Source organism: Hemitrygon akajei, chromosome 8 (assembly GCF_048418815.1).
Source record: "Hemitrygon akajei chromosome 8, sHemAka1.3, whole genome shotgun sequence".
Lineage (NCBI taxonomy): Eukaryota > Metazoa > Chordata > Chondrichthyes > Myliobatiformes > Dasyatidae > Hemitrygon > Hemitrygon akajei.
This window is the reverse complement of record NC_133131.1, coordinates 119,952,846-119,979,258: the sequence shown is the minus strand read 5'-3', so window position 1 is coordinate 119,979,258 and position 26,413 is coordinate 119,952,846. Positions and strand designations below refer to the sequence as shown.

Sequence of the window (26,413 nt, the reverse complement as noted above, 5' to 3'; positions counted from 1 at the left end):
CGTGCATTTTACCACTTTCTTGCCCATTTTCCTAATCTGTCTAATTCCTTCTGCACCCTACCCATTTCCTCAACACTACTTGCCCCTCCACCAATCATCTGCAAACTTGGCAACAAAGCCATCTATTCCATCATCTAAATCATTTACATACAGCATAAAAAGAAGTGGTCCCAATACCAAACCCTACAGAACACCACTAGCCACTGGCAGCCAACGAGAATAGGATCCTTTTATTCCCACTAGCTACCTCCTACCAATCAGCCAATATTCTAACCATGTCAGTAACTTTCCTGTAATACTATGGGCTCTTAACTTTGTAAGCAGCCTCATGTGTGGCACCTTGTCAAAGGCCTTCTGAAAGCCCAAATACACAACATCAATTGCTTCCCCTTTATCCATCCTAGTTGTAATCTCCTCAAATTCCAGCAGGTTCATCAGGCAGGATCTTCCCTTCAGGATACCATGCTGACTCTGTCCCATCCTGACCTGTGTTACCAAGTACTCCATAACCTCATCCTTAACAACTGACTCCAACATCTTCCCAACCACTGAGGTCAGGCTAACTGGTCTATAATTTCCTTTCTGCTGCCTTCCTCCTTTCTTAAAGAGTGGAGTAACATTTGCAATTTTCCAGTCCTCTGACACCATGCTATAGAACCATAGAACACTACGGCACAGTACAGGCCCTTCAGCCATGTTGCGCCGACCCATATAATCCTTAAAAAAGTACTAAACCCACACTACCCCATAACCCTCCATTTTTCTTTCATCCATGTAAAGTCCAATGATTTTTGAAAGATCATTTCTAATACCACTACAATCTCTAATGCTACCTCTTTCAGAACTTAGGGTGCAGTTCCTCTGGTCCGGGTGATTTATGTACCTTTAGGTCTTTCAGCTTTTTGAGCACCTTCTCTCTTGTAACAGTAACTGCACCCACTTCTCTTCCTTCACACATTACAATATCAGGCATAATATTGGGAGGGTAAACTGGAATTAAGGTGCTATTGGTGTGAATGGATGCAAGATGATTAGTTGGACTTGGTAAACCAAAAAGCCTATTTTCGTGCTGTATATCTTTATTCTGATTATGTTCTACTGAGATTAAAATTTAGAAGTGATTCAAATAACCTGCTCAGAGTTAATCTAATTGCCGTAACAATTATTTGTTTTATCCTATTCTTCCCATTTTTAAAGAATAAGGTAATAATGTTAGTGGTTATCCAATACTCTGTCCAGTAGGGAGATATTGACAAGACTCCAATTTCCCCCCTTGGCTCGCACAGTCTGAGAGTTTTCCTAACCCGTAACAACCTGCAGACTTGTCCTCTTAAAACTGCTGTACCCTTAATACTCCCTTCTTTTACTACATTTACTCCAGAGTAAAATCTTCTCCAGATCCTCTACTTTTACACACTTTTTCCAATGGCTATTGTTACCTTAATCAATCTCATTTAAATCATCTTGTGACATTTGATTATAATTGTCAGTATCTTCTCCACAGGAGGATGGACGAGCATTTACAATAGTAACTTAATTCCATGTTTCTGGAATCTGTCAAACTCATTTCAATCCTAAGATCTGCCAATTTTGGTCATTAAGACTAAAGCCCACAAGTATTTGTGGAAAGTGCCTATTCTGCCTCGACAGGATTGGTTTATACCTCCATACTAATTGGTGAATTATTTATTCCAAGATTGTAAACACCCACATCTAGATCCTTCATCTAAGTAAACAGTTTTTCAGCATCAAATATGCCAAATTCTTTGCAAATACTAAACATTCCAATGGTGAGATCACAGCTCACTGTTAACTGTAGAAAATACAGACTCAGCCTAAACATAATTGCTGTACAAGTGCAAGATTTTACAACAAATAATTGGGGTTGAGGAGGAAAAAGAAGGATCAGCCATGACTGAATGGCAGAGCAGACTCGATGGGCTAAATGGCCTAATTCTGCTCCCTTGTCTTATTGTCTAATATTTTTAATCCATTATGCTAATCTGTACAAGTGAGGTACTGCTTCGTTACTTCACCTCTGCCATAAGCTACAGCTAGAAAGCCACATTTATATCCTGCTGCTCTCTAGTTAAACAAGTACACCTATAACACTGATAGCCCAAATGATCTTTTCTCCCACTTGGTCGTGATCTGACCAACTCTGATCACATCATGATCTTATTCAAATCAGAGTAACTAGAGCCAGAGGTAACCCTGACCTAACTGTACCTTCTGAGTGAACAAATATTGAACTACTGGCACTATGCAAAATGTAAGAGCTTTCAGCATCATTTCCATCTATTTCACAACCATCTTGTGCAAGTGCAACAACATCAAAGATCAATTAATTATACTCTAGTTGAGATAAGACATGTTGTCACTGGCAAGATGCGGCAATGAGAGAATGAAGCAAGGGTCTACAGGACCACTGAATTGCCAGCAGAAACAGAAAAGTGTTAAAAAAATTTATATTCTTAGGAAAATGGCTGATCCAGGAGTGATCCAAGATGTGGAGTGCACAGCTGACAGGTGGATGAAGTTGATTTCACAGTATCTGGTAAACATTGGAGATTAAGTAAATTAAATTGCAGGGCAGAGGAAATAGAAGATAACGTAGGATTTATATATTTTTTTTCCCAAAGAGCCAAAGCTGACAAAATGGATCTTTGATACAATCTCATCACAAACAAATCTGCATTTTTACTTGGTCTTGCTAGTGGAACTTTTTTGATCTGTTACAACTTGAGCGGCATGCCATCCTCTCCCATATCACCCTGACTTATAGAGCATGGGATCCATGGCTGGAACATTGCTCTCAGCTAGGCCAGAGTATATGGTCAAACCCATTATACCATTCAATATAAATGAAACACAAACAAAACATGCAATCATCAGCATGTATCCCTATTTGATCTTGTAATGCAAGGAAAGTCATAGATGAAGCCAACAGAGATAACTGAGCCAACACCAGTTGTTTAAGGAATTCCTGCAGCAAATTTCCTGTGGCTGGGATGATTGACACCCAATATTCATAACCATTTTTTTGCTTCAGGAGACAATATTACTCAATTGTTGTCCCTCTAACGGACATAGCCTTTTACTAGAGGATAGATTGCATTTCTTTTGCCTTTTGTGCACCGGTAAAACAAGGGGAATTTTATATATATTGATGGGTAGATGTCAATATGGCAATTCTCCTGAAGCTGTTGGAGGAACAGCTACTTTGGCAGAGAAGGTCTTTGTACTACTGCCAAGATGCTGTCTGGTTCCTTATCAGCACTGATCCAGTGCCATTTCCTGAACTCATTTGGAGGAGGTTTAATTGCCAGGTGGCTGGTCGGTGGGAAATGCTTCAGTCTTACTTCCTGCAGCAACATACTGGATTCCACCCTCGTGGTGGCTGAAGGCATCCTGGGAGCCACCACCACCCATGAGTTATTTAGCCAGTCTGATCCTCTGGCTTGACTGCAATGATAGAATGTGGGGTATGCCAAGTCATGATATTGTAGTTCCATGTATATTTTTTGCTCAGAACAGTTCACAGTATTTCAGTGATGCTCAATTTTGAGCTATACCAGGCCTATTTGGAGTTTACCCTTTGTGCAATACAGCATGATGCAGGGCATTGATGTGATGACAGGACTTCACCACCAAAGGACTGTGGATTGATCGGGTTTATAGATACATTCTTCAGGGTCACCCAGGACTGCTGCTTGGTCAGTTACGTTAGACGGCTGATGATATTCCTCACTCAGAGTACACTCTTGGCCATTGTTACTCTAGATGGCTGATGATATTCCTCACTCAGAGTACACTCTCGGCCATTGTTACTCTAGATGGCTGATGATATTCCTCACTCAGAGTACACTCTCGGCCATTGTTACTCTAGATGGCTGATGATATTCCTCACTCAGAGTACATTCTCGGCCATTGTTACTCTAGACAGCTGATGATATTCCTCACTCAGAGTACACTCTCGGCCATTGTTACTTTTACTGCTTCCAAATAGGGCGGGGGGGGGGGGGGATAAACATGCAAGGGAGGATGGTAGGTGAAAATAAACTAGATTTCCTTAGTCATGCAAATGATGTTTCTTATCACAACACAAGACAATCCATCAGTTCCATTTCTTACAACTACCCTCCTCCTGTTTCCCTATATTTCTGCAACTTATCCTCTCCCAAACTGCCATAAACTTTTTTGAATTTAGCTGCACCAAGGGGTAACTTACATAAGATAATTTATTTACCAGCACATCTGTAGGACGTGGGAGAAAACTACAACACCCAGGATAATCTGTTTTTTTGTCAATATCATTACAAAGTTAGTTCATATTCATCTCAAAATTGGCGATGGGATAGGGAGTGACAATTTAATTCTATAACTGCTGTTGAAGCATTTAAATTTGCATCCCTGAATTTCCCTGGCAAGAAATAACAGTCACATTGGAGGACCAATAATGCAGATATGCGGTCATTGGACACTGGTACACCTGCTTGTTAATCAGCCAATCACATCACAGTAATTCAAAACATAAAATCATGCAGACATGGTCAAGAAGTTCAGTTGTAGTTTAGACCAAACATCAGAATGGGGAAGAAATGTGATCTAAGTAACTTTGGTTGTGGAACGATTGTTGGTGCCAGACGGGGTGGCTCGAGTATTGCTAACTTCTGATCTCCTGGATTTTCATGCACAACATCTCTAGAAAATGGTGCGAAAAGCAAAAAGGCATCATGAGTGGCAGTTCTGTGTGTATAAACGCCTTGTCAATGAAGGAGGTTAGATGAAAATGGCCAGACTTGTTCAAGCTGCCAGGAAGGAGACTGTAACTCAAATAACCATGTGTTACAACAGTGGCATGGAAAAGATCATCACTGAATGCATAACATATCAAACCTTGAAGTGGATGGGCTCCAGCAGCCAAGTCTGGTAATGCTGTCTTAGTTGCTGGGCCACGAACATACACTCAATGGCTACTTCGGAGGTGTAGGAGGCACCTCTATTAGGAGGTGCCTAATACAGCAGCCACTGAATATAGATAGGGACAGTAATAACTGAAACAAAATAGGGAGTTTCCAAAGTGTGCTCAGAAGAACATTTTTCAGCATGTTACTGGCCCAACAATTAAGGCAGCATTGGTAGGCTTGACTTTGGAAAAGGAGCCAGGCCAAATGGAGCAAATGGTGGTCATATCATGACATTGAGAGGATCACTGGGGTCGTTCTTCCACACATCTGAGATACTTATCAGGAGCACCGCAAACACAGCCTTTAGCATAGTCAAGGATCCCTCCCATCCATCCAACAATCTCTTTGCCCCCCTACTATTAGGCAGGAGGTACCGTAACATTAGGACAAGAACTGTTATGATGGCCATGAGAAGTCTGAACTCCCTCCTGCCACCCAGGTCTCATCACGTACTGTATGAAGTGCCAGTAGTGCGTGTGTGTGACGCATATTGTGTTGTGCACCTTGGGCCAGAGGAATGCTGTTGTGTTTGGTGATATACATGTATATGTTTGAATGGCAAACAGTGGAATGACAGTTAGGGGAAAGGATACAAACACCTGGCTTATGCAAATTGTAAAAGCAAGGCAAACTGTAATTGAACAATAGGAGGAAGGCCTTTAAAGCTGAAACATTTACACATAGTCTTGGCACGTTCCCATGGGGGAGGAGGGGGAAATAGGAAAATTAAAGCCAGGGCTCCATGGATGATCGAAAAGAGAGCAGGATAAAAAGGATGTCTGGTAATAGTGCAAAGTTTAAAAAAATGACAGCAACAAATAAATTGAGAACAGAATGGCAATGAAGATGAAAAGGAACTCAAAAGTAGAAGTACAGCAACAAGATGCATTTGAGTGATTCCTTCGGATATTGGGAATGTTGTCCAAGACGACTTTAAGCAGACTGAGCAAATGTATCCTGTCGAGAAACAGCCATCAAACAAATTGTCAGTAATCCTACATATAATGACTTTGACAAATAATAATTATCTTCAAAGCATCATTTACTTGTTCCTGTGCAATATTTCCCTTCAATGAGCAGTTGTATTTATTTTTCACATATGCCAAGAGGAATGACATAAAATGCAAATCAGTCTCCTGATCAGCCCACATGAACAGGAATATCCATAGTATGAATTGTTCTATCTACTTCAGTGTGGCAGTCTACTTTCTGTTGTAGCCTCAATTAAATGCCTTCCTTTCTTTTAAGTGATGATAACTAGCAGCAAGATGGTTCAGCATCTCTATCATATTATCCAATCCCTTCAAGAATATAACAAATGCAATTCATCACTGATGATACCTTGTGTCATTTGCTAACAGTAAACCAAAGAAAATGCGGTTTATCAACTACAGCTCAGCATTTCAATACCATCATCCCCTCAAAACTAATCAATAAGTTCCAAGACCTTGGCCTCAATACCTTCTTGTGCAACTGGATCCTGGATTTCCTCACTTGCAAACCCCAGTCATTTCAGACTGGAAGCAACATCTCTTCCACAATCTCTATCAGCACAAATGTACTACAAGGTTGTGTGCTTAGTCCTCTGCTCTATTCGCTTCACACTTGGCTAAGCACAGCTCCAATGCCATATAGAAGTTTGCTGACGACACCACTGTCATAGGCCAAATCAAAGGTGGTGTTGAATCAGCATACAGGAGGGTGATTGAATACCTGGCTGACATGGTACTGGCTGCAGACCCTGAGCTTTTCAGATTCAATAACTAACTGAAACATACTGACCATTCCTATTTGAGACACAATTATAGAAAGGCAAAAAAAAACTCCCAGGAGGAAGCCATTTGGATTTAAAAGTGTGTTGGCTCTCCAAAAGTAATGTAGCTAGTTGCACTCATTCCCCATTGTCCACCAATAGATTTTCCTTCAAATAATGCTTTTAATCTTTTTCCAAAAATTGTGATTGAATGAAGGATGATGTGCTCCAGATGCTAACCATTCTACACAAAAAAAAATTCATTATCAGGGCATCTTTCACTCTTCTGACAAAAATCTTTCATCTATATTGTCTAGTTCTAGGCTCTCCCAACAATGGGAGCAATCTCTTACAACCTCTATCATTCAGTTTTAAATATATCAAACACATCTCCCTAAGTTTGGTTCAATAAATTAATAGGTGATTTGATTTTCGAGTGGTGCTCTAAGAGGAAGAACTGTTGACATGACAAACTGACGTCTAATAGTTTCCTTGGGAAAGCACTGAAAATTCAGCAAAAATTTTGTGATCTAACTTTTTGTAGCGCTTGAACCAACGCATTCTCACACAGAATTTCCAAAAGCAGAACCATTTAGCCTAGACTGTTTATTTCTCTTTTTACCAGATAGAGGTGTAAACACGTGGGTCCACATACCAGAGATCTCCGTACTGATTTCTCCCCTTTTTTATCACAAGAAATGACATGGGTCAGGGCTCCAGGGGACACCATACAATGTCAGGATAACCCGGGCACAATTTGTACTTCTCAGCATAATGAACTTCCCAGAGCTTAACCTTCTTTCCCTGTGTTAATTATACACAGTTGACTTGAGAGTATGGTGTCAGTCGATATACAAAAAGAAAATCTGTACTTTAGTTATGCACCTGCAGAACATTTTCTGGAGAACTGCTTGGATTTAAAAAAAAACATGTGAATCTGTATGGAGGTTAGGCTAGATTCAATGAGCTTAATAATATTAACCAGCCCACACACAAAAAAATAGGAAACAGCTGTAAGCTTGTGGGGTTAGTGAGATCAAATCTAAGGTTGTTTACAAACATAATGTCACTTGTAGTGCAGTAGGTAGCAACCCTGAGTTTTGAGTCTAGTAGGTGGGATACATAACACTTAAATGCATGGTGAAAATAAGGACAATAAATTTAAGCCACTGTCACTAAAGGTATCCCAGAGTTGAAGGAATGAAACAAATTGGGGCAGCAGGCTTGAGAGATCACTGTTTTAGTAAGATACAAAAACAGGGTACTTACTTCAAGAATATTGAAAGGACTGGATAGAGTGGACATGGAGAAGTGTACTCTGTTCTACTCCAAGTACAGACCATGTCTGAAGGTTGACAGCGACACACTGATACTCCTCTAAATCACAGAAATTAATGTTTTTATTTCCCATGACTTTTTAAAAATGATTTTCATCTACAAATTAGTGCACTGTTATCTCAGATTTACATGAGGAGTGCCATGACACAAGGCAGCAAGGAGACTCAAGATTGAGTCACAGATCTGTGAAGTTATGAAATTTCTGCATTTTCATTAAGTAAGTGGCTTTCCTGGAATTCCACCAGCTCTATTCTTTCACTGTGCAGAGAACGCAGGAATATCAGCAGCTGTCATCACAATGCAAATAAACTCCGCCTAATGCAAAGGACCAGTCACGTACTTTAATCTTATGGTAACATGAGCAAAGCTGACCTCAACCCATCAGCAACACATAATTGGGAGATTTGAGAAATAAAACACGTTTCAACTGGTTTGCACCATCAGAGAAAGACCTACAGAGGATAAATTACTTAGCTAAGGCTTACAATTTTTGTTGAATCTCCTAAGTCAAGAGCTGCACTAGAATGAAGATACATACATTTCTGAACAAGAATCTCTTCTGCTCAACAAACGTTCGAAAAATTTGGGAGTAGAGGCAGCTGATTTTTCTTCTTAACATTCACCAGAATGTGGGCATCAGTGACAAAAGACATTTTACTCAAGCTTCATCAAGCAATGAAGAATAAATTTGAGTCTCTGCAGTCCTTACTGTCAAAATACATCAATAGTATTATTAAGGTGGAGAATTTTGAGAATGTCAATGTTTTATTAACAAAGGAACTGTGCTACATTGCCAAGTTAAAATAATATGGGACTTGCAGGAAGACTCCCTGTCCCTCCCAAGATGATAAACAGAAGAAATGCTGAAAATCCAAACACACATAAAATGCTGGAAGAACTGAGCAGGTCAGGCAGCATCTATGGAAAGGACTAAACAAGTCAATGTTTGGGGGCTTGTTCAGGACACCCTTCTTCAGGGCTGATAATGAAGGTTATGAGTTTGGGAAATGCTGTAAAATTAGTAGTGGTATTGTAATAAAATAGTTGGTTAAGATCGGTTCTGTAGTGAAGGGAATAAATGTTCAACATGGGCTACTTTCCCACCAAATGTGTTGAGCTTCTTGAGTGCCACTGCAGCAGCATGTGCTGAGAATCCCATTCACTTCCTGACTTAGACAAGAGAGAAAGGATGTTATGATCAAATCTGCAAGTTACTTGGCACTGGACATCTGAATTCTGACTTCTTCCCACAGTCATAATATCCAGGAAGCTGTAAAAGAGACCGAGAGAACTGGAAAATACGTTTCTCTTTCTGCATTAGCACTTGAACCATAACATGTTTGAACTTAATTTGTTTGTCATATGAGTAAGCAAACTCTTTGCTGCAAGACATCCTGCTTCTGAATGGATATGAAAGCCATTTTCATAAAGGGGAGAGACTGCAGAAATACCTGGGTGCTGAGGTGCTGATCTCCTTTGTTAGTGACCCTTAAACTGTATGAGCTACCCAGCTCGTCTGAACCGCAGCATTTTTTATAACAGACCTCTCCAATTCTGATCATTAAGATACCAGAATAGAGTTTATGAAATTTTTACCGTTTACTTTTGGATCTGGGCGTCACCAGGAAGACTGATTATTTATTGTTCATCTATAAATATCCTTGGCAGGGTGGTGGTAAGCCAGCTTCTTGAACAACATCCTTCTGGTGATGACATTTCCACAGAGCCGTTGAAATAGTTTCTTCCCCCAAGCTATCAGACTCCTCAATACCCGAAGCCTGGACTAACACCTTGCTCTACTGTCCTGTTTATTATTTATTGTAATGCCTGCACTGTTTTTGTGCACTTTACACAGTCCAGTGTAGGTCTGTAGTCTAGTGTAGCTTTCTCTGTTTTTTTTTTTATTATGTAGTTCAGTCTAGTTTTTTGTACTGTGTCATGTAACACCATGGTCCTGCAAAATGTTGTCTCATTTTTACTATGCACTGTACCAGCAGTTATGGTCAAAATGACAATAAAAGTTGACTAAGGTTCATGGTTGCACTCAAGTATATTGGAGCTGCAAATGTTGAGTATCCTACCATACTATCAACTTGTCCCTTGTTGATGGGGGAAAGTTTCTGGGATGTCGGCTAAATCACTTGCTGCAACATATCCAGCTTCCATTCTCCTCTAATAGCCACAGTATTTATATGACTCATCCAGTTCTGTTTCTGGTCAATGGTGACTATACTGCCATTAAATGTCATTTGCCTCTGTAGTTGAAGATCAAGTTTTCATGCTTCAAAGGTACTGGGCAATGTTACTTGTCATGTACAAGTCTGAACGCTATCCAAGTTGACCTGCATGTGGGCGTGCAATGCTTCATTTGCAGAGGAACTAAAACATAAAGTATAATTCAAAGCAGCAAGCATCCATTCTCTGACCTGATGATGGAAGGTTAGTTTTTAATGAAGCTACATTAAAAAAAAATTACTCTGGGTCACTGTCCCAAGAAAATCTCAATGACGTTATTGGGTTGGTCCTCCAAGAAATGCAAACTGCATCCTTTGGAACATTTTCCCTTGATGCTATATTTCTCATGAAGTTGCAACCAAAAATGTGAATGTTCATGGGCTGAGTGTGGTCTGAATTTATGAAATGTAAACAGACTGTTATAGCCCATCTTACAGAAACGAGGTAAAACACACACACAGAGTACTGGAGGAACTCAGCAAGTCAGACAGCATCAATGGAGGGGAATAAACTGTCGATGTTTTGGGCAGAAACCTTTCATTAGGACTGGAAAGGATCAAAATAAATTACTTTCATAAAAAGATATCCAATCTGAGACAAAGTTTCTTAAAAGGAAAACCTAAATTTCCAAGTCTCATGATCAAGACCTCTATGACTGGAAAAGGAAGGGGAGGTAAGCCAGAATAAAAATGTTGGTGCAGGGGGAGGAGCTCAAGCTGGTAGGAAATAGTTAAGTCCAGGCGAGAAGGGGAAGGGAAAATGATGAGAGAAGCTAGGAGGTGATAGATAGATTTGTCTCCAATTTGCATCTATAGCATTGTTTTGTACAGCAATTGAAACTATTACTTTCTGTGATGAGACACTGTCAAGTCAAACTTGAGTTTCTAGAAAGTATTGGGACCTAGAGGCAAAAGAAAATAAAATTAAAAAGTAATAGCAAGAATCCGCTGATAGACCGGATGGAACCCACTGCCTGAGTGCTGCTTCTGCCCGGAACACTGGGGGGGGGGACCCTGCAGCATCACAACGGCAGTCCGGGAGCAGCATTGGAATCTGCAGCAAGATGCTGAACTTTAAATAACCTGGGAGACTGTTTCATGGAAAAGAGCATTACTGTCACTGCATTTGGGTTAGAGCTAGCTTCGTCACGGGGATCATCGTGCGCAGGCGCTTCTCGGAAATGGCACGAGGTTTAAGAAGAGCTCGTGAACCTTCAGGAAGGTTCGCCGGTTTGAAAACATAATGGCTGCGGACCATAACAGTCCATTAGAGAAACGGAGACTGTGCAGGTCGGAATTCGTCTACAAAGTCTGAGAGGCAGCCAGTTTCTTCACCTTATGCCTTATGACTTTTGACTAACCTTATGACTAACCTAATGACTGATTACTAATGACTAATGACTAGTGACTAAGGACTATTGACTGATGGAACTATTGGAACTATCAAACTGCCGCACTTGCAAAAATAAAGGAGGAAAAAGGAGAAGTTGTTTGGTCATTGAGTGGAATCCAGTTAAAAAACCTTTGGGTAGGCGCATTCAATCTCTTTCAAGTGGGGAAGATGCACATGTTCAAAGAAGAACAAGAACTCCGACTTGACAGACACAGCTAAACAAAACTGATAAATTTGTCTGCATTAGGACAATATTAGTACCCATTTAACCTGAGCAATGTAGGAGAACCCAAACAACTAACAGTGGTATCATCAACAAATGTAAATATGGCATTGGAGCTATACTTTGCCTTATAGACACAAGTATAAAGTTTACAACAGCGGAAACAGAGAGTAGTTTCAAACTCTTGGGAGTGCACATCTCACACAACCTCTCATGGTCTCAGAACACATCCAACACAATCAGGAAACCCATCAACACCTTTACTTACTGAGGAGGTTGAAGAGAGCTGGACATCCTATTACAGATGTGCAGTACAGAATATTCTAACATGCTACATCACTGTATGGTACAGAAACTGCACTGCAGTGGGCAGGAAGGCTTTGCAACAGGTAATCAAAACTGCCCAATGTATCACTGGCACCAGCCTACCCCATCATATATACAGAAAGGTGCCAGAAAAGGGCCGGTCACATCAGGAAGGAGGCTACATAGCATCCATGCCAGGACCACCAGCCTCGAACAGTTACTTTCCCCAAGCAGTAAGGCTGATCAATACCTCCACCCACTAACCCACCCCACAACACCCACACCTACCACCACTTTATCATTTCCTGTCAGATTCAGTTTATGTACAGCCACTCCTGTGCCTAGTGTCACTATGCACATACAATCAATGTGCAAGCCAGCTTATGCATTTATATTTATTGTGATTATTTATCTTACTGTGTTTTATGTGCTGTTTCGGATCGGAGTAACAATTATTTATTTTTCCTTTACACTTATGTCCTGGAAATGATGTTAAACAATGTTGAATCTTGACTAGATCAGGGAGCTAAGCACACTATTTTGTGGTGCATCTACACTGATGGTGCTTGTGGAGGAGATGCTGTTGCCAATCTATAATGAATAAAGCAACTCAGTTAAAGAAACTTTCATTCTGCACTCTTACACAATGGGGAATGAACTCTCAGGCTTGCATCTTAGAGGCAAGAAAATTCATTAACTAGCTAATGCAGTCTGGATTGTGAATTATATTATCGATAGCTGGCAAACTCTAATGTACTTAGAATGTGAAATGGCAATGACTGAATGTAACCAGCAATTGTGAACTTTTGGTACCTTATGTTTTCCTCAATTAAGCGCCCACAAAATTAGTACAGCTGCTTGCCCCTTGGCATGCAAGTACCATTCATCTCCTGATCCTAACAGCAATGACTCAGACATAAACTGTTACATAATGCAGTGTAGTATATAAGTTTTACAGATAACAGGTTCAATTTTTCTTCCCCGAGCACATTATTCCATGCCACTAATTACCTATCTACATTTGATCCTAGGAACAAAGTATGTTGGGAAGAAACTTGACGAAAAAGATATCTTAGATGGGGTAAAGAGAAGGAAACTTCCCAGTTGTAAATGGCCCAAAACTGGGAACACAGAAGATACAAAGAGAAAAACACAATTTCAACTGGCTGACATCTGGAATTCACTGCCTGTGAGAGCAGTGAAATCAAGAATCAATTACTTTCAGGAAAGGGAACTACTTAGGCACTTGAGATGGAATAACTTTCAAAGATGCTCCGAAATGGCAGAGTCTTGGGACTGACAACATGGCTCCTTTGGAAGCTTACAAACTCAAATGAAACAGATGGCCTCTCACTGTGGTAGAAATGGTTAAACCTAGTGTCTGATGGGGTACTTGACCACTCTGGGACAGCTGGGCTTAAGACTCCTGATGCGTGTGGAGAATAACCTTGGATGATAAGCGCAGTCCCAGGAACTCCAATAAATTAGATACTGGGCCCCTGGAACCAGGAGGGAAGATGTGTCTGGGGGTAAATTATGAGCCCTGATAATAGGGAACAAGGCGAACTGTTAGATTCGCGCTGAGAGAATAATTGACATGTCTTTTAAATGATTGATCTTGTACTGACAAACAAAGTTATGTGAAGTTGTTTATCTTGCTGTATAAATATGAGCTCTGTACATCCTAAAAAATCAGAGTTCTGGTGGTGGTGGAGACTGCTGCAGACTCTCCATGATATCATGCTAATAAACTCTTAAAACAAAACTCGAAGTCACTCTGGTGTTTTTAGTTAGTGTTTTCACGACACTCACCATACTATAATAATTTTACTTATCCTTTTTCAATATGTTTACCTAATAAAGAACTATTTCAATTTTAGAAATTTCAACTGACTAAACTTCCACAGACATTTTCCATGTGCAAAGAAGCTGAAAGTCAGCTATCATGCTTCTGAATGAGTTAGACATCATCCTGAAACTGATCTGGGTCGTCCCAGCAACTTCTCGGCATCTATCTGACCAATTTAGGTAATCTCATTTGGCCCAATGTACACCAAGAACTGAGCTGTATAATTAGCCCAAGCATTTGCCCTTTCCATAACTGCAAATATTCCCTCATAATATTTGAAAGGGGAGTGGACAAATAATGCAAATCAGCTTCCAGACTTCCACGAACAGCAGATTTAGAGAGAAAAAAAGTCCTGACAGCTCTGATGATTTTTCCAATTACTTCCATTTACCAATTCCTTGATTGATGAATCATTCAAGATTTTGGACACCTCTGTTAAACCTCTTCCTGTGCTTCTTTGCTCCAAGGGAAATAACCCAGCGTTTCCATTCTCTACAAATAACCAGCTCCTTGTAACATTCTAGTAAAACATCTGTAATATCAATCTCCTTGCTATTTTAAAACATCAACCAACCATTAAACAACTAAACCGGAGAATATAAGCTATCAATGCAATTTGTCCTTATAACTACATTATTAAAGTCCTAACGTCATTCTGGTGAATCTCCAAAGCCAAATAGGTGCTGTGTGTATTTGTATAACCACTGTATTTGTAAATCAAGGGAATGCCAAGAAATAATAATTTACATTTAAAGCAGACATGGCAGCTGCAGTATGAGCACAATGATCAGCTATTTACGAGAAACAGAGCAGTCTCTTATGGAGCACAAAACTCAATTCCAAGATTCACAAGCATGAATTTGAACATCCTGATGCAACATTACAGAAACACCCACTCTGGGATAAATTATACACCAGCAGGCACATACAGGTTCATCAATATCAAATTCACAATGCTACAACTGTCAAAAATATGCTACATTTCTCAGGAACAGTGAGTTGCATAGAACGATGGAACTGGACTTACTGCGTTCCGTTGTTGTGTTGTCACCTGGACTCGCTGCGTACCATAGTTGCTCCGAAATGGTGTGTGGTATGAGTGATTGGCTTGGACATTTTTATTCTGATTGCAGGAGCCTGTTGGATATCAGTAATGCAAGTCCAGTTCACTGGTGAGACTGACAGCAGGAGGAGCCGTGTTGCCTTGTCTATGGCGAGGACCAGGCCCCCGTGTTGCAGCTGCTCAGGGGAGGAGATGCTGGAGGCGGTGTGGGAGAGAGCAGAGGCCTCAGTGGGTGCACTGGAATCTGTACTGGGTTGGGGGCTGGGCCTTACTGGCCCAGAGGAACACTGTTTCATTTGGCTATATTCATGTATTGTACAGTTGAATTAACTTGAACCTGAGCTGAAGCTATGACCAAAATTGACAGTCAACTTTTACATCAGTGATAAGATTATACACCAGGCACTGTACACTGGTTATTTAAAAATATATTTATTTAGAGATACAGCACGGTAACAGGCCCATCCGGCCCGGTGAGCTCGTGGCACCTATATGAGCAATTAACCTACTCACTGGTACATCTTTGAAAGATGGGAGGAAACTGGAGCACCCAAAGAAATCCACGCTGTCACCAGGAGAGTGTACAAATTCCTTACAGAGAGCAGTGGAACTGAACCCGGGTCACAGGAGCTGTAGACATGTTATGTTGTTTTCCCAGTCATTTAAAGAAATACTCAAGAGGTTTATTCTAGGCCAATACAGAAGTAAGCAGAACTATAAAAACAGTCAGGAAACACCCATACTGGTAACTGACAAGTACTACTGGGATTCACATTGAATTTCCCCACAGCAAAAGTAAATGTCAATAATGAACAGTATTAAACAATGAAATTTCTAAACTGCAAACCACATCAAGATTTTACAATTTGAAAGATTTAATCTGATTCAATTATTTTAATATTTTTCTCCCACTTCACCTGTCACATTGTCACAGCTTCCCATATTGATACAAAAATCTAAAGAGACAACATGGGCAGATTATTTGCCTAGATGAGGATGAGATCGTTGCTGAGCTTAATTCAAATTGAGCCCTAGATATATATCCTTTTAATAGGGTTTGTTGGATATCAACCTACAGGAATTAACCAATATTAGGATGCCAACCATCTTCAATTGATGATAAAACACTGATCAGGAGCCATTCTGGTTTATAAACCTGATACTAACTGAATAATCAGGTCAAGGGATCACAAGAGTTGATGAAGGTTTACATGTAGCTCTGTTTCCCTCTGATTTTCCTTCGCTACATGGAATATCTCATTACAAATTGCAAGAAATTGTCCTACAGTCCACAATACTTTGCTTAAAAAAGTAGCAGATTTTTCTGAACTATGGTATCAGTAAGTAGCATGCGACAGGAGTCACCACAGAGAACTAAATGTTTGCTTTGCAGACAGGTTTAGCGAGTTCCTTATTTTGTACAAAATAAATACTTCTTTATGTACAGTTACCCAACTCACCTTTGTCACATGTTCCTACCGCTGGTCAGTTGCCAAACAATTCAGTAGAAATATGCACACTTTGGTTTTCTGCGTACAGAATGCTGCATTTGAGCTAAGACAACAAGTGAGCCTAACAGAGAAAACTATTTACAAGAGTATGGTTGGGATTGGTCTGTGGATCAGATGGGTTGGAAAGTGCTGAAAATATGGCTTACTGGGCAGTGAAAATGAAGGGAAGGAATGCAGTGCGCCATGAATTGGACCAGATCTAAATTTAGGTGAATTCAAAAGACAGATGATGTGACAGCAACAGCAGCAGGTAGAACTTTCTAGAGAAAAAACAAGGTACCTCTGTCAAGCCATTACTGTGATTCAAAGAGCTGAATTAATCAGAATTTATATGTCTCCTTGGGATGCTTACCAAATTCAACTGGCTAACCATGTTTACAAACCAATATTAACATTTAATAGAATTATTTTTAAAACAACAATTTATGTTTCCATTTTATCTAGAAAGAAGTCACACACTGCTTCTGAGGATTGTGTTGTCAGCAATAAAATTGCCTACCAAGTATTAGGGTGGATGAGCAAAAACTAAAAGGGCCATCTTAAAAAGGAAAAGCGAGATTAAAAGATGAAGTAGCTTAAGGATGGAGTTTCAGAACCCCAGGCTTGGCAGACCTTTGAAGGTCCATCTGTGAATAATAGAATACTTGATTTAGGGGTCAGAATTAGACAAATGCAGGGTTCTCACAGTTATTGAGCTGGAGATTATACAGTTAAGGAACATGAAATAGGAGAAATTGGTGGCATTTGGATAACAAAAGCAATCTATTTCTTCTAATTGTTCTTAAATAAACTGAAGGCCTTGTCATGGGGTTCAGATTTATTTTAAAGCAATGAGAAGAAATAGATTGACCAATACCTCTACAACGATGAATGATCTGACAGTGCCAGTTAGAGCACAAACTATAATTTCAAATCTAAAGAACAAAGAAAGGCTCAGGAGTACGGAGACACAAGTAACCGCAGATGCTGGAATCTGGAGCAACAAACACCCTGCTGTAAGAACTTAGCAAAATGTTGGAATAATCGGTGTGTGAATGAGAAGTAGCAAAGAGCATAAGATGCACTGTCGGAAGACAAAGGTGAGAGGAAAATCAATACTATGGGATGCTATAGGATTGATAAAAATGCAAAGGTTAAGTGCTCAATGGCGATGGAAAGGTTTGAAGAGGTTAGTGTAGTCAACTATGTCAAAGACTAATTAAGAACAATTAGGAGAAACAGATTACCTTTGCCACAAGTTTTACAACAGTTATGATAAGAAAAGACATTGTGGGAGTATTCCGAGAGTATGAGGCAGGAGCTAGGGAGAGTTGATTGGAAACTGCTCTTTTTAGGCAAGTTCACATCCGACGTGTGGAGGCTGTTTAAGGACCAATTGCTGAGATGATAGGACAGGTATGCTCTGGTATGAAGGAAAGACAAATACAATAAAGTAAGGGAACCTTGGACGATGAAAGGGGTTGTGAATTTAGTCAAGGGGAGAAGTGATATACATGGTTTAGGAAGCTAAACTCAAACAGAGGCCTTAGGGAATATAAAGAACCCTGAAAAGGAAATTACGAGAGCAAGGAAGGGCCATGAAAAGTCCTTGGCAAATAAGATTAAAGAGAATTGCAAGGCATTCTACACGTGCATCCAGAATAAGATGATAACCAGGGAAGGGATAGGACCATACAAGAATAAAGGAAAGAAAATGTGCTTGGAGGTGGATGTGGGTGAGGTCCAAAATGAGTTCTCTCCATCAATATTTACCAAGAAGAATGACGTGGAGGATAAGATGATGAGTGTGGAACTTGCTAATATGCTAGGGCATTTAGAGATAAAGAAAGGAGCAGCGTTGGGTCTCCTGAAGAACATTAAGGTGATTAAGTCCCCAGGGCTGGATCAGATATAGCACTGGTAACTGAGAGAGGCAAAGGTTGAAATTCCTGGGGCCTTGACCAAGATCTTTGCGTCTTCTCTAGCCACAAACAAGATCCTGGAGTATTAGCGGGTATATAATGTTGTGCAAGGGAAACCGGAATAGTCCCGAAAATTATAGACTATTGAGTCTCACATTAGTGGTAGGGATATCATGCTTAACCAACTTGTTTGAATTTTTCAAGAAGAATGTGATTGATAAAGACTGGATGTCTGTGATTAGTGGTCTACTGCAGTGACCTATACTAAGACCTCCGCTGTCTGTGAAAATGTGAGTAGGTGGGTTAGTATGATTGCTGATGAGAAAAAGTTTGGTAGCACTGTGGACCGTGTAGGAGGATGCCATGGGATTTAGATTAGTTGCAAATATGGGTGGAATTTAATCTGAGCAAATGTGAAATACTGCAGATTGGGAATTCAAATGTTTAGGGTAAGTACACAGTAAATGGCAGGACCCTTAAACTGCAGATCTTCACAGAGGTGGGTTCCCGCTCTCACAAAGGCCTAGCATTTTCGATATCTCCAGGAGCGGTGTGCAATGTGTGCACCTTCGGGGTACAGCCCTGTTGACGACCCTGATTCCTCCGCGGTCTTGCCGACTGCAGTGTTGCAGGAGATCAGAACATCAAGACAGTAGTATACGCTACTGTCGAAATAAGCGACACAGCAGACTGTAACATTGAAACAGTGAGCTTTGGTCTCCCCTCTCGCTGCGACAGGAGCGATCTCTCTAGAGAGAGACTGTGAGATGTCAAAGGTAGGGATGAACGGTGGTTTTTGATGGACTCGAGATCATGGTCTCTCTGGGAGCTTGCTATTGCTTGCTTGGTGGGTGGTGTGGGGCTGATACGGGCAGGGGGAGGTTTGATGCTTTGTTTCTGCTTGCGCGCAGGACATGGGAGGGGCGCTTTGGGGTTGTAACGTTTTCCTGTCATTCATTCTTTGAGGTTTTTCTTCTGTTTTGTGGATGTCTGTAAAGAGTAAGAATTTCAGGCTGTGTACTGTATTCACTCTGATATTAAATGGAACCTCTGAACAGTATTGACTTACAGACAAGTCCCTACCTCCTTGAAAGCAGCTGCATAAGTCAACAAAATGGTAAAGAAGGCGCCTGTTAAACTTGCCTTCATTAATTGAGGCAGAGCTTAGAGGTGACATCAGAAGGCAAGCATTTAAAGTTCATAGGAGATGTACGGGTCCACTGAGTGCCTGGATTGTGCTAGTGGTGAAGGCAGGTGTGAGAGAGGTGTTTAAGAGTCTTAGTTAGATACATAAATTTGCAAAGACTAGATGGATATGGATCATGTGGAGAAGAAAAACAATTGTGTAGTTAGGTGTTATTGGCTTAATTAGTTCCACACAACACCGTGGGCTGAAAAACCTGTTCCTGTGCTGTACTGTTAACAGTAGCAACTTCGTACCGTGACAATGACAAAAGCCTGACTGGACAAATTCAAAAAGTGGCCATGAATTTGAGAGCTACAACATATTCGAGGTGGTTGGAAAGCTAAAAGAAATTGGACATGAAGTGGTGGTCTCACATGGTGAAAGGAATTATCTCTTTTTGGGATGAGTGATAACGGCAGATTTGAAGGAAGTCATTTAGCTTATCAAAAATCAAATCAATATGTAGGACGTAGGGAATTGTTAAAGTCCATAGTTAAATTGGAATATTTCTTGCGATACAGAGCGTGCTTGCTGTAACATGGTCATTTTATAGATGTGTTTTGAATGGAACTTGGGCATTAAAGTTTGTGGTAGTTTATTGTGTCTGAATTGCTCATGTGCATAAAAATTAGAAAACCTGCTGGTAATAAGCAAAAAAAAAAGCATGAGAAAATCTACTAGCCAGAATGCAGAATAAACAGAAGATGTATAGCATTTTACAGTGTTAATCATTTGATAAACAGATAATTAGAGTACTGCTTTGAAGAAACAAATCATTTGGCTTAACCATTCTGAGCTAACATTTTTCTCTCAAAGTCTAATTCCATTCTTCCTTCCTGCTCCCCACCAATCTGATAGTTGCTTAGATAAGTGCCAGTTTATTTAAATACTTTTGTGGACTTCCTTTTAATAATGGACTGTGTCCTATGGAATTCTGAATAGTTTGACTTTCAACTCTTCATAGAATTCCCTTAATTTTGTTTTGCTGTGACCACCAGTACAACTAATACTTCTCAACAGGATCCTTCATAAGATTTCCTTCAGAATCCTTTGTATGTACAGTATATTCTTTGACTTCAAATCATAAAAGTGGTTGGATTTGAGTGTCATTATGCCCTTGTTCATTACATACCCTTTAACACCCTGATAACAGAAAGAAGCATAGATTAATCTTCCAAAATTGGATGAAAAACAAATTACATTATGTTTACATAGGTAAAATGAGAAAAATCCAAATAACCCCTTTAAAATTGTTTTTAATTCAATGAATGGAGCTGACAAGAGCATTACACATGAAAAGCTATGACTGTGCAATTCTATTTATAACAAAGTCAAAGAATTTAAACAAATTCTTCATGTTTACACTTCCAGGTTTATTCCCTTGAGAGGTAAATTGCCCATTTTGAAAAATCCCCTTAGCACATATTTAATTTCTCTACCCCTCCTACTACTTCTTTCCCATTTAGAACTCATAATTCAGTATCTTACACTGAGATCATGAATTCTGAGCTTCAATTGCTGTGAGTTCCCATGTTTTGGCCGGCTGTTAACATGTGCACAAGGAAGGGGCTGAGAAATCACAACCAACTTCTCAAGTGAAATTCACATGGGATCTGCAGGATAATTATTCTCATCCTCAGTGCAGCAAATCCAATTACTGTTATCATTGATCAAATCAATCAGCTTTACAATGACCAAGCATCACACGTGGAAGCTTCCCAGCATTTACACATGGAAAACCAATAAAGTAGATTTTAGTATCACTTTTGTTTATAAGCCTTTATACACACATACACATGCAAAACAAAAATATTGAAAGGTTAAACTTAAATATCATTGGATAACTTACTACACAATCATAACAGCATAGCACCATTAACGAAAGTTCAACAAACCCTACCCAACACCCCCCACCCTCTTGACCCAAACCTTACAAAACAGTGGTTCATCTGAAGTACGTTCTCTATTCCTTTCCAGTATCAACAACTTTTACATTTAGATAGAACCTTGGGTGTTTATGTTAGTGAGCAATCACTTACGGTGTCAAACACAAGTGAGCAAAGGAAAAGCTTACAATTATGCAATGGAAGATTCTGCATCAGCAAAAAAATGACATCAACACAAGAGGGCAAATATAGTCATGAAACAAGGCTCCTGACTGTGATTTTGCTAGGTCATCTGAGACTGAAGCCCCAAATGAAAGGATAATAAATTTCAGTTCCCAAATAATGATCCTTTTGACAATCAGGAATATCTAGACAACATGTAGTCTGATGCTGGTGGAAGAGCCATTAGTACCAAATATATCCCAGCCATTGTTCATCTCAAACCAAAAGCATTATTATCACTAAGTAAATCATCAAAATCAAATTAAGCCTTGGCTCAACATAGATAAGAGACTGGGCACAACCAATCACAGAATTCCCAATTTCCAGAAGCCTTTCCATCATCTAACAAACAAATAGGCACAAGTGTGATCTTATACTGTCTGCTTACTTTACTGAGGGCAGCCCCAACATCACTCTTGAATCTCAGCGCCAGGACAAAGTGCATCTGCTTGATTGGTTCCCTTCTGCCAGCTCAGTCCATAAGATCATGACTGATCACTGACCTCAGCACCATTTTCCTGTGTTTATACCATGGCACTTGAATCCCTTAATATCTGAGAAAAATCATTATTCCTAGTGACCAAGTCTCTGCAACACTTTGGGCAGAGAATTCCAAAGATTCGCCCTCTTCAGAGTGAAAAAGTAATTTTCATCCTTGTCTTCAATGGCTCCTTACTCTATAACCATGAGAACACAAGAAACAGAAGCCTCCTTGAGCCTGCTTTCCTGGGTAGCAAGTTTATAACAGAATCGGTGCCTCAGATCCTCTCCACATATTCCTCAATCAGTGTGCCAAAAATGTAATCGACCTCACCCTTGCATACAGTCAATGAATATCCATTGTGCTCTGTAATTCTAAAGAATTACAATTCCATGTAAAACACTTCCCATTATCTCAATTCTTAATAGCTGTATCCTTGATACTGTATCTAATTTGAAGTTTTCAATCCTGAAAAATCAACCTCCCAGCATCAATCTCATCAATTTCTCTCCAAATCCATTATATCTCAATAAGATCATCTCTTGTTTATTTTGAAATCCATCAAGTTTAAGACAATATTACTGATTCTCCCCAAGGTCACTCATCCCAGGAATCAATCCTGCACTGGAACAGCATCCATAAAAATGTAAGTGGTTAAGGCATTGGACTAGCGATCTGAAGATCGTGGGTTCGAGCCCCAGCTTAGGCAGTGTGTTGTGTTCTTGAGCAAGGCATTTAATCACACATTACTCCAGTCCACCCAGCTGAAAATGGGTACCGGTAAAATGCTGGGGGTTAACCTTGCGATAGACTGGCATCCTATCCGGGGGAGGAGTCTCGTACTCAGTCGCTTCACGCCATGGAAACCGGCATAAGCACCGGCCTGATGAGCATATAAGGCTCAGGACAGACTTTAACTAACATTTTAACTAAAATGGCATAGAGTACTAAATGCAAAATATTGCCATGTGCGTGTTGCTCTGGTTTTCCAGCATCTACAGAACCAGATGTTCTGTATGGCAGGAGGTCACTTTGACCCAGAACAATTCACCCAAACATTACAGGCTATTAACAAAGGTCACAAAGGCGATGTAGGAGGAATCCACAAAAGTTGGGGGAACTCCATGCAGTCAGGGAAAACACACAGGCTCCGCTCCGACAGCACCTGGGGTTAGGATTGAACCTACATCACTGGGGCAACAAAGCTGTTCTATAAAATGGTATAATCCCAAAGACATAAACAATTCCAACATGCACTTAGTGTTGTGTTCTTTCCCTTTCACAATGAAGTCAATATACCTTTGCCTTCCCAACTGCTGTTCTAAGTACCTTTGTGTCATGACACTGCAAACTCAGCTGCCTAAAGACACCAACATTTATCATTTTCTCCCATTTTCACTATTTTCCTCCCCAAAATAATTTCACATTACTATCAATTTTCCCAGTCATTTAACCCTTTGAAGGATCCTCCTGCCTTTTTAACATCTTGTCTTCCCCTAATACCTTCCTGGCTTGAGTAATCTGGGACAAAATCCTGCATCTCCCACGAACAGCAGCACAATGGGAGTACATTTATCAAACAGATCACGGTTCTGTTCAGCAGTGGGTCATCATCATTTTCAACAGAACGGTTAGGAAGGGCAATATATAACCGGCCTTGCCTACAACTGTCACATCTCATCTACACGAATAAAAATCGTGGATGTGCCAGAAGCCCTGCAAAGGTTGCCACTGCCCAGGATGGATCATACAGGAGATTTCTTGGGGGGTGGGGAGGAGGAGAATCTACACACTTGTTTGTACAGCATATATTACAGAAATATTGGTAAAGCTCGTTAGGAATCAAAGCTGTTAGAGAAACCTTCAATAGAGCAGTAACAAGTTGGCAAACGCAAGTGTTCTCATATTCACTTCCCGAACTTTGTTTCGGAATTAGGGGAATGCTACTCAACCTGCATTAAAGTTTACTTTGAATCCACCCCGCGAATGTTGAAACTTTGTATCCTTACATTATTGAGAAACACAAGGCCGACAAACGCGGGAGGTGCACGCATGACCAAACTTTGAGACCGAAAGGACTCACCACTTCCAACACCTTCGCAATACATCTTTGTCTGGAAAAGTAGGCTAAATTACAGAAGCCCCCGGTACTCTGGATGGGCTCGGTGGTTCTCTCGTAGACCTGGCCCACCTCCATGGTTCCGTTCCCCGGCGTTTCCCGCTGCGGCATTGTGTCGCTGAGTATTAAAGAGGCGGCGGCCCCACCAACACACCCTCAACCACTTCCTGTACAAAACAAAATCCCCACGAAACGATCATCAGGAGTTTTTGTGTTTAACGAAATCAAAACAACGCGGACTTTCCTGCAATCGGCGTTACGTTCAATTGCGTTTCCTTCTCTCAAAGATCCCTTACAACGATCACTCTCGACAACGACTCGGTCGCTAAAATGTGTATTTTCAGTACTATTCTGACCTCTAGGCCGATCCATTTTAACTCCGGGGACACAAAGTTCGCAGATGGTCGCCTGTTGACGGGCGGGGAAGGAAAATCCGAGGCTGGCCAGGAGAGAGAGCGAATGAAAGCTAAACGACCCGTTTAACCATCTCTCCCCGCAACCTGGACAGGCAGTGAGAGACCCCCGCCACCACCCAACCCCACTTACCGGCTGGCTGATCGCCCGCAACCCCGGTTAGCAATGCTCGTCCTTGGCAGCTTCCCTGTGCTTCCCCCTCCCCCCCAAGTACTGTCGCTTCAAAATCCACTCCCTCTCTCGCTTCACTTCCTTGTTTTAATTCCGTGCAACACAAGAAGCCCGTCCCCTCGTGGGACTTTCCACTCCCACCTCGGTTACGTTTATCAGTTGCCCTTGTAAACTCGCGCTCAAACCTTGTGCTAGACTCTGCGTCACCTGTGAAATGGAGAATTAGGCTGGTTGGTCAAACGGAAACCAATTTAGTATCTGGAGCAGCTAGCAGGAGAGTTAATTCTAGGAAGCAGTTGGCGCTTTGTGATGATATAATGTGATGCAATTGTTTTGGTTTACGGACATACGAATTAGAAGTAAGAGTAGACCTCTCGGTGATTCAGTAAAATCAAGGTTAATATAACAATAACCTCAATTTAACAGAGCTGTTCGTTCCCTGTAAACTCCTTCACTTTCGGTTTCCTGATGCAACGTGTGTGTTTTACAGGAAACCAGTGCTGGTGGGAGGGGTGAAGATGTGAACTCTTCTTGCCGCTTTTTTTTTGCGCTGACTTCAGGAAAAACCGACCTACACCTACACGGCGGTGGTATCGCAGCTCGGCACGTCGGCGTTCCGTTTCGGCGCCATCTGTAAAGAGTCTGTTCGTTTTCCCCGGATGCTCCCGATTTCCTCCCACAGTCCAAAGACCTACTGGGTGGGTTAATTGGCCATTGCAAATTGTGTGGGCCACTGAGGAAGGGCCTACTCCGCGTTGTTTCTCTAAATGAAAACACCCTGTTGTCACTAATTTCACTACACAGCTAACAAAGACGGCGCGATTCCTTTGTAAGTGGATATTAAAATAAAACTACAGATGGTGGAAATGCATAATAACATAACTCTTCATCTTTTCAGACCTCTGCAAATGTACAAAGGAGTGCCTTGTAGTGTTGTAACAGCTCTGGAAAAATATCATTATACTTGCCACGAGCTTTTATTTCTTTATTCTCTTTGCATCTGTATTGATCTTTCAAGAATAGCTGTATGTAGGACTGCATTACATTCTAACACTGAGGAGGCTGTTTGTAGGGCGACAACAGTTCACACTGTAAACAGAAGAGATTCAGTGGGCCAATGGGGACATCACATGAAATTTCCAAAGACGGGGTTCAAACTTCTTATTCTTATCTCCCACATTGAAAACATCTGGGGGATCACCAGTGACCAAAAATTCAGTCACAAATACTGCATGACAACATGAGTCTTAGAGCACGTGACCTGTTTCTTGACATTCTTAGATCCTTCAAATCAACAATGAAAATGCTTACCATTTGTCTGAATCATCACAATATTACAAACAGCTCTCATGAAGCTCAGTACCATACGGACAAAGCCAGCACTAGGCTGGCA

At 40.7% G+C, this 26,413-nt stretch overlaps 1 protein-coding gene across 2 annotated transcripts in view; it reads right to left on the bottom strand.

Moving 5' to 3' along the window:
- The window catches only part of LOC140732198 (CKLF-like MARVEL transmembrane domain-containing protein 6), a 67,170-nt gene extending 42,039 nt beyond the window's left edge, over positions 1 to 25,131 (bottom strand). Inside the window, exons 1-2 of one of the 2 annotated variants that reach the window (XM_073054471.1) lie at positions 24,982 to 25,131; positions 24,400 to 24,602 (exon numbers count right to left, since the gene is read on the bottom strand). In XM_073054471.1, the coding sequence (XP_072910572.1) occupies positions 24,400 to 24,546 (147 nt within the window). In that variant the 5' untranslated portion in view covers positions 24,547 to 24,602; positions 24,982 to 25,131. Of the gene's footprint in view, positions 1 to 24,399; positions 24,603 to 24,791; positions 24,815 to 24,981 lie in introns of those variants that run through there. The other variant, XM_073054472.1, reaches the window with a different exon arrangement.
- Between the last annotated feature and the right edge of the window lie 1,282 nt (positions 25,132 to 26,413).